Genomic DNA, 9,852 nt, shown 5'->3' with positions numbered 1-9,852 from the left:
AAACCTAACTAAGTCGTGTTGTTGCCTGAACCTAACTTTGTTATTTCCTGTGAAGACGGAAATCTATTTTGAAAAGATTTGATGTAATAACGAGCGTAAGTTGACACGTGTTGCTTGCTCTTCTAGGAAAACGCACGAAAGATGAAGAATAACCTTTCGTAAGATTTGTATGAGGATACATTGAGTTGGGAGAACGGGGTGTTAAAACATTACGACAGAGGTTCATGAAGGCAGTTTGACGTGGTCGCGATCACTCCTGAAGTCTCACCCAGAATGCACTGAGGGCCCAACCGGCAACATCCCAACTGTTCCCCACTTTATAACTTAAATAAACTTACAGCTACCATCCAGGCAGCAGATACTCAGAACTAAATGATTTACATTGAGCGGTGAGAAAGAAATATAACTGGTTAAAAAAATAATAATAACTTAACCGATACATGTATTGTATTTTTTACGTCCAACAACATAGAATACTGCTTTGACTTAATGTGAATATTGTCTCACTTTAGTGATGAAATGGAACAATTGAATCAGTGAACACATTTGCTCTGTTTGGAAACTCCTTTTTATTGGTTCATCTTTAGCCAGGAGGGTAGCAGCAGCCACGCCACACCGAGAGGAACAAACAAACCAAATCAAAAGACAAACAACAACACCGGTGCTCTTTCATCTCCTCTGACCTGTAAAATAAATACTTCACTCATCAACACCATCCTCGGGATTATTGTTAGCGCTATTGTTGCAACCATTTAAATAAATACCCATGAAGCAATGTCAGCAATGAAACAGAAAAGTGTGAAATGCATATTGTTCCATATATAATATATTCATTTTAGATAGATTTCTATATATATTTGTTCCATATACTCTCCTTAAATTCTTTTACAACATACAAGATGCCAATTTGTACCAAAAGCGATGCTTGCTAAGACACGAGAGGAGAAGTTGAGTGGTTATAGAGGCAGCCTGCGTACGTACAGCATCAGACATGAGCTCCGCTTCTGAGGGAGGAGTGTCGGAAACGTTTGGAAGTGTTTGGGAAATCTTGGGATTAAAATATATATATATATATATATATGAACGCTTTAGTTGTACATACAGATACACACGGCAGAAGTGAAGGTATTGAAGCAGCACAACACAAATGACGAGAAAGAGTTTGACTTTACCAAAAAAGTATCATTACTCAATACATTCCTTAAATGTATTGATGCCACATGTAACTTTATCCTTTATCTATTTAACCAGCTCCCTCAACAGCACCCCTAAATGTTTGATATTTTTCAAATATAAAAAAATAGTTTTTTTCCGTAAATGAGAATGCATTTACATGCACGTTATAACATCATTTTAGTAAACAAAATATCTGAAGAGACTGAAATCGGATAGATGCAGTATGAAGCGGACGATAAAATTTGGAAACCTGGACAGATTATGAGACAATGCAAAAGGTTTTGTGTCTCTTTTGCAGTTACTTTTTGTCTGTAGTTGTTTTGTGTCTTTTTATAGTTATTTTGTCTTTTTGTAGTCGTTTTGCACCTCTGTGAATCTCTTTGTTTTGCATATATTTGAAGTTGTTTTTGGTCTCTTTTTGTTTCTTTGTGGTCACTTTGAGTCTCTTATCTTCCTGGTTGGTATGTATCTGAGTGACATGTGAAGGCCAGGCTGGCTCCTGGAACTTGGGCCTGTGCCTGGTCGGCTTGTTCAGTAATCCATTCATGATTGGAAGTTAATTTACCTTGTGCCCCACAATCCTCTGCTTGTGCTGCTCTTTGTGTATCTGTAGTACATACAAGACATTGCATACGAAAGAGGTTATGATTGGACAACTGTCACTGTAAATATTTGAGTACTCTGAATACGGATGAAACATTATCGGTTAAAACATATGCAACAGTTTCCTCTGTAACGTCAACCAGCTTAGACTCAAAACAATCCGGGTACAAATAAATGTTCCTCAAGTCATCTCCCCAAGCACCATGTCTGACATCCAGCCAATGAGGAGACAGTGTGTGTGTGTGTGTGTGTGTGTGTGTGTGTGTTCACAGTAATGCAGTTGCATTTGAAAACAAAGTTTTCATTTAAAGAGTTTCCTGTTCACATTATTGTTTTCGATCACCACAACAATAGAAACGTGTTTGTTTCCTGTAATATCAGCGTTGCTTGTTCATTCACAGAGCATGCATGCAGGATAGAATGTGCCAGCGCATTATTTTAAAGAAAAAAAATGATCTTACATGAGCTTTTCCGAGAAGCTCAGGATTTTTCTGCTTTGGGTGGTTGAAAACACTTACTTCATGAACATGTAGGGGAAACAATTGTTATCAAATTCATCTGCATCAATGTGGACATAATGTCAACCGAGGTTTGGTTGACAATACTTCAAATAATAAGAATAATAAAGTCATAAGTAACGCTAAAAGTGAAGAAAGTTGCAACATTAAAAAAAACAGCCATATCATTACTGAGTGTGTCCTCCACAGTCGCCAACCTGTCGATCAAAGTGAAACCAGTGAGCACAGAAACATTTGGGGCAACATTCACACATCCTGACACATTAAAACAGTCATACTTATTGTTTTACTTTCTATTTTACGATGAAAAATAAACCCAAAATGTCTGAATTAAAAAAAAAATGTTTAGGTTGCTTTATTGTGACCGATGTTACACATCTGAGAAGAAATGTTTCCTGAAGAAAGAGCAGAGCTCAGCTGTTGTTACTTGATGCTCAATGATGTTTTTGTGTTCAAATGGTTCGATACCAGACCATAATACAGAGCTAACGCAGTTGCCCCAAAAGTTCCTGAATTGATCACAAGTGGACAGGAAATAAGTAAATGTTCACTATAATGGAAAACAGACGTAATCAATCTCATAGAAACAAAATAAAGCAGAATAAAAATAGTTATACAGTTAATAGCCCATATTTACATATAAAAATATAGCAAAGTAACATTTGTGTGCATGTGACAAATACACACGCTTATAAACACGCATACACACACGCATACATCTGTGTGCATCTGTGTGTGTTGTTTTCATCAGCATTTCCTTCCTTGACGAGCCATCCACTGTTGCTGTAGTTACGTTTGACGCTAAATTTGAACCTGAAGTGCAAACTATTTTTATTTTTTCTTCCATGAATGGTCTCCATCTTACTTAATGGCGACACCAACATCCTCTCATATCCTCTTTTCTTTCCCCTCCAGCCAACCTCTTTCCTCCCAGCATCCCTCTCTCTCCCCATCAGCTGTCCATCTGCCAAACACCACAACTCCATCATCCCTTCCCCTCCCCTCCCTCCCTTCTTCTCCGGCCCATTAAGAGCTATCATGAAGCTAATTGCCTGTTTGATCAGCTCTCTATGGACCAGGAACTGGAGGCTTTTAGCCCTCTGAGCGTGAGAGGAGAGACGGACGAAGGCAGGAGGGATATATGGGTGTGTTGTCAGCTGGCTTGGTTGTAATTGTATTTCTTTGTTTCTTTTTAAAAGCTCATTTTTTCTAACTTTTGCACATTACCAAGAGCAGCTACAGATTTGTATTAGGTCTTAGTGGCTTAGACGTAGGGATGCTAATATAGTTTGTTTTTTTGACCAATAGCAGACCCTTGTTAACCGAGAGGATTAGTGCCTTTCATGCATTGTACTGTGGTTAAAGTGCCTAAGTGGCTAATCACACCGACACGCGTCACTACCAGGCGGCAACCTCCGATTCTGCCGAATGAAGCCAATGTGGAAGTGTCTTAAAGCTGCATTCTCTCTAATGACCACCAGGGGGCGACTCCTCTGGTTGTATAGAAGTCTATGAGAAAATGACTCTACTTCTCTCTTGATTTATTACCTCAGTAAACATTGTAAACATGAGTTTATGGTCTCAATCTCTAGTTTGAAGTCTTCTTCAATACAGCATGATGTTCATTTAATAAATGATGGTCCATTTAGAGTCAAACAGACCATAAAGCTGGGTATGCTTTAGGGCGGGGCTACACGGTGATTGACAGAAAACACTAGAAAAAACATAAAGCACAAGTGAGGAGGTGCGCCATTTAATTGGAAAACAACGGTTTTGTGGGCGACGCTCCTCAGTGTGTTCGAGGCCCAACAAGCCGCCCAGCTGCAACAAAAATGTTTACAATTAATTTGTTGAAAATAAATGCTACAGCTCCTCAAGACCCAGGCCAAGTTCCCGTGTCGTGTTGCCACATGTTGATTACAGATAAGGGGGTTAGCCAACAACTACGGCTCAGGGTTGCTTAAGGTGGACTGACCTTTTAAGGTGGACTAGCTGTTTTCATTTTTGTGACAAGCTTTTTACTACGAGTTTTGTTCAGCTTTTGTTTCTAAACGTTTCAACTGATCGCAGTAATCGTCAAAATTGTTATTGTTGGTTAACAGTTAAATATTAACATCCTTACTACTTCAAACATTAAAGACTTATGGCAGCCGGCTTATAATACAACCAAGCTTAACAAATTACATTGAATTTAAAAGACAGTGACTGCCATGACCATAATCTTTTTTTTGGTGTTGTGCTGCTAAAGCTGCTGCTCAAGGTAGTGACTGAATGAGAATGAGATGGTCCAGAGGAAAAAATCGTTTGATTCGAGGATGGGAGGAGGAGAGAAGCGTGGGGGGGGGGGGGGGGGGGGCAGAGAAGGAGGGAGGTTGGCGGCAGACTGACTTCGGGAGGAAACCCGACCAGACCCTCAGAGCTCCACTGAAGCAGCGCTGCTAAAAATAAGACAAGGGAGGCTTCTTCTGCTGAGAAAACAACATACACACAGCTTCTACATACACAGGTTGTTGTACAGTAGGAGGACACACACGCTCTCTCACACACACACACACACACACACACACGCTGCCTAGTGACAATGGATGCACCCTCCCTCCGGTTAAATAATCCCCCATTCAGCTCTTGGCTGCTGGGGTAAACATCGTCCATCTACCTCACAGTGCTTTTCCTTTACAAATGAGCTTAATACCATTGAAATTCACTCAGTTCGTACAGTGCATGGTCCCTTTTTTTTGGTGTCAAACTGTTACAGATGTGTCTTTGTTCTCGCTTTATGCCTTGGTGCTTTAGTTAAAAGGCTCCCAGTCAGATATGCACCGTGGCACAACGTTTTAGTTTTTTTCTTCATTCATTCATCGTGAACCTTTTGTGGAGTTTTCTGAATGTCGTCGTGGTCCTCGATCTCTCATGCATCTTCTGATTCTCTCTTCTTGTAGAGGACAGAAACTGTGTTGGCGTAGACCATTTCACATCGCCACGGGCATCTTTCCTTCCCGATTTGGTCCATCGCCCGTCTGTGCGTTCTCTCTGCAGAGGGTGGGGAGGAAGGAGGTTCAATAATAAATAAATAGATTTTAACTTGTCCAGACTACACCACAGAATGCGGAGAGAGGTGATTTCCGTCTGGATGTCTTGGTTAAGGTTGAAGGGCAGTCCAGCAAAAGCACGACAGCTTCTCCTTCTTCAGCGTGAGTTTTTTTAGGCATGAAGTCTCCGACATGAACAGGCACAGTAAAGCTTTGGTCCCTCCTGAGCTGGAGATGAAGTAAATTCAAGGTACATTAGGTGAACAACACTTCACGATTGGTTGTATGTAGGTGGGTGGGACACATTGGCATTGTCATCACAATGTCAGCTGTGACACGGTTGATTGGCGACAGCATTGCTTTGGCGACGGCTGAGAGGGAATTGGATTCACCTGGCCCCCATCATGGCCTGTCATAAGGGCTTCTCCAGGGCCTTGCTGCGGAGCGAGGGGTGACCAGGGTTAGGGTTGGAGGCAGAGATCTTGCGGCACACGGTGTTGGTGTTGCTGCACCTGCAGCCGGGGCGTGTGGTGCGGTCGTGGGCACACTGGCACAGGGCAAGGCACAGCCTGGCAAGGGGGTAGCAGCAGAGGCAGGGCAGGCAGAGCGCCAGCAGCCCCATGGTGCCCCAGCGGGCACAGGCGTGGGCCGGACCGCAGGAGCACGGCCGGTCAGCACAGTTATCCTCGTCATCCTGGGCGGAGCAGTGGTAGAACAGGCCTTTAACGCAGCACAAGCAAGTGCCGTACTCCACGGCGCTTTCGGCGGAGCACAGACAGCGCTGTCCGCAGGCCCAACAGGAAGGCAGGCGGCGAGGGGCGCAGCACTCTTGGCACTTACAGCGACCACACCGCTCGCAGATGAACAAATGAAGGCCCTGCTCAGCCTCGTCCTCCGTCAGGCCTTTGCCAAAGGAAGTGTCAGGCTTGAGTTCTCCTTTAGGCTGAGAACGGACCACCGAACCGAGGACAGAATGAGATGGTGTCAAACCCGCCAGTAGCCGCTGGTCTGAGGTGGCACTGGTCCGAGACATGGAAGAGCTTATGGTACTGGAACGGCTCAGGTGGGACAGGTGAGCGTGCTGCTGCTGACTTTGGCTGCGGGGCAGGGCCGAGTGGAAAGAAGGCTGTGGGTAGTGGGGGTATACTCGGTCGTCATGGGCATAGAAAAACCCGGACTGGGATGCCGGTTCCAGCGCCACGGGCCTCTCCACATAGTCATTGTTGGCCCGGATGGCACGTATCTGGTCGAGCGACAGCACTGGGACCTGCTGGAGGTCCAGCCCGTCCAGCTCCATCCTGAAGGAATGAGCAGGGTCCATCCTGGTGAGCCAGGCTGGGTAGCACCAGGGCTGCAGGCCGGGGCTGGGGCAAGGTGCTCCCAACGCTCACGGCACATCAGATAAACCTGCAAACACACAGAGAAAGGAGGGAAATGTAACTTTCAATGATTCAAAGTTGACATTTATCAGACAATGCAAGTCTTATTCCATTTGTTGCTTATAGCACAACTATTGCTGCTGTTCTAAACGACAGACAACGCAACACACAAACAACAGCTCCTAACAAAGAAAATAAAAGGAAACATGGTCAAATAAACTGACGATTACATCTAGAAGTTAAAACGTTCATGAGCATACATCCACTGAGCCAAAGAACGAGTGAGAGTCACTGCTCAGCGAGAAAAAGACAAACCCAGTAACGTTAGCACAAAGGCTATCCCAGTCGTACAAAGGCTAACAAAGCAACGTGAGCATAAAGGCTATCCCAGTAGCACAGAATAAATACATTGAGTTGCTTATTTATACTTATATTATAAAAAAGAACACAAGCAAACATAACGAAAATAGCAAACGTAACAAACATAACGAACATAGCAAACGTAGCAAACATAACGGTCATATTAAACATAATGAACGTAGCGAACAAAGCAAACGAAAAAGCCCTTAAAGGCTCCCCAACGGACATTTCCTCTCAGGGAGTCCCAAGAACTGTTTGGTCCGAAAACGCCTAATGTGAAGTGAAATTTAAGAGGGGACACCACATTACTTACAGCAAAAAGGTAGCCTATTACTCTCCAAATAGCAAAGCCTCAACACAACCATCAGCCATGTCATCATGACCGCTTGAGGTTCTCCACTGCTCAGGCCAACACTATTATTAGCCTGCCAGAGCCAGAAAGATACGACCATCAGGTCCACACTGTAATTTAGCATCTGTTGAACACAGCTGCTGCTGCCACGGAGGAAAACCCACCTGCAGAGCTTGGCAGCATCGCCATGCCAAGCAGTTAGAGAGGCCAGAAAGGAACTGTAAAGTCGCAGGTTTAATTCTGAAATAAATGTTTGTAGATCAACGGACACGTTTCCTGTTGAAGGGTTTACAAGCTTTACAACGTCGCTCAAGTATATGGATCGGCCCCCATTCAGCAGAACCTCATTGAAAAGGTTTTAGAAAACCAGAGATTAAATATAAAGTGTACTGAGTTTTGGTTTGTGGTTTCAACCAAGCAGAAGCTGCGGCTGAATGCTAAAGACAGTACGGAGATGCCTTCGGACGTGGTTTCTTTAATGGCCACCAATAAATGTTGAAAAATCAACCCTGGACTATTTCCTGGTGAACTTTTTTTATTTTATTTTATTGAAAAGTGTGTGGATTATCTGAAGTAACCGGGACATCGTTTCTGGAAAGATTGATTTTGAGAAAGCTAAAGCTAATACATTAAAGACATTTGTTAATTGTGTAACTCTATACTCTATAACAAACTACGTGACTATATGAAAATACTAAGTTGAGGAATACACAATATAGTAGTGCATTGTGTACTTATTATAATGCCGGATAAGACTGCCACTAAATGCTTGAAAGTTAAATCTAAATTTGCTTATGAGTGCAGTAAATGCATGAGCATAAAAGTAAATTAAATAAAAGGTCTAGTAGAAAGTGCAGCTGATTTGATTCCCTGCTCAGACATCAGATAAATGAAAAGACCAAACTAGAGAAAAAAAAGCTTCATATCTGCTGCTCCCTTTGGAAGAGAAATGAGTGTTTCTTTGTATTTGTGTGTATGATAAAGACAGTAGAAAACCATCCGACCAGCATGCACAAATACTGTACACTCAAACATATATAGCTTTTTACATACACAAAGAAACTGCAGTCTTGCCATGTGGCCGCGGGGGAGAGATCGCTAGCTCGCTCCTCACATGGTGCCAGTCCTCTCGGAGAGTAATGAGGCCAAATGGAAATGCATTAAAAGCAGCTCGGATCATGAGATTAGATGGAGGACGGAAGTAAGAGGAAGCAGCAGCAAATAACCGTCTTAGGCCACGTCTACCTGAATACAGACGCATTCATAAAACACTGTTAATGTAGCTAAGACTTTGTGTCCAGATTGATGTTTCTCAAGTTGTTTTCTTGGTGTTCACATCCACACTGACCTGAGCAGCACTTTAACGTCTTCTTCTTTGTTTTTTAAGCCCCACTAACACCCACTAACATCTGGCTTTTGTCTTTAGCGGGAAAGGTTACAATCGGCATTCTTTCCCAGGACGAATGACTGCAGTAGTCACGAATATTTATCGGCTCCAGCAGTGATGGAAGCATAGGACGCTAATTTTCATTTTTCGGTGTAATGCTATGTAAAGCCCGTTGAAGGGAATATATAATAAAATAGTTTGACAATTTTTTTAATCTTTTAATGTCCAAAACATACAATTAATATGCTCTCCTCAAAGCCAGACTCCATTTTAACTCACTGATTGTGAAAAACACAATCTCTACTGTTCACTAACCCGATGCCCCTGAGACGTAGAACGTGGCACAATAGACTGGGAAACAAGTGTATCGTCTGTATTTTACGTACTCATTTTAGTGGAAAAGGGGATCTGAGTTTAAAGGTGGTCATCTGATGCACCTTCTGTTAAGGAGTATGGTTGAATGCATAGGCGATTGAGATCGTTTTGGTGTCCGCATGCCTCTATTCAACCGTGCTCGTCTGCTCATCAAACAACACCTGAACCCCCCCCCCAGACCTTTCCCATGTCGGAATTGGGGGATCTCGTCGAAGATTTTTTGTAACTTTCCAAAACCAACACCTGCACCTCACGCAGCAGAACAGCTAAAAACACTTTTGCCTCAGATCAGATGACAATTTGTACAAACTAGTTCCCTTCTACTTTTAGATCATTGTTGGTTCTTTGCCTGATCTTCGCGGCTTTAAAGGGACTATGTGTCGGATGTGGTGCCATCTAGAGGTGTGGTTGCAGATTGCAACCACTTAAATAAACCTGTGTTCACTCCTCTCTTGCCAAGACTGAGCGAGGTGAATTGCATGAATATTTGTTTTTAAAAAGGTTAATCACCTTTCAAAATTGGTGCAATTGTTAATTGTCTTTTGATTGATCTCTTTATTTCTAATTGATGAATTAAATAAATGGTCTACTGTTATGTTACATCAAACAAAACTCTTTGTAAAAAACTGTAAAAAGAGAAAATGCTGAGAATCAACCATTTTAAATGTATCAT

At 42.6% G+C, this 9,852-nt stretch overlaps 1 protein-coding gene across 1 annotated transcript; it reads right to left on the bottom strand.

The window, feature by feature from the left end:
• Nucleotides 1–5,738: 5,738 nt before the first annotated feature.
• Nucleotides 5,739–6,647, bottom strand: LOC306704738 (protein sprouty homolog 3; the record flags this gene model as incomplete). The annotated part of the gene is made up of 1 exon (XM_079171237.1): nt 5,739–6,647. One exon carries the CDS (start codon nt 6,645–6,647, stop codon nt 5,739–5,741), a length of 909 nt encoding a protein of 302 aa, XP_079027363.1.
• Between the last annotated feature and the right edge of the window lie 3,205 nt (nt 6,648–9,852).

Source organism: Pholis gunnellus, assembly GCF_910591455.1.
Source record: "Pholis gunnellus genome assembly, chromosome: 13".
Taxonomy (NCBI): domain Eukaryota; kingdom Metazoa; phylum Chordata; class Actinopteri; order Perciformes; family Pholidae; genus Pholis; species Pholis gunnellus.
Note: the sequence above shows the minus strand (reverse complement) of the source record. Positions and strands in the feature narration are given on the sequence as shown.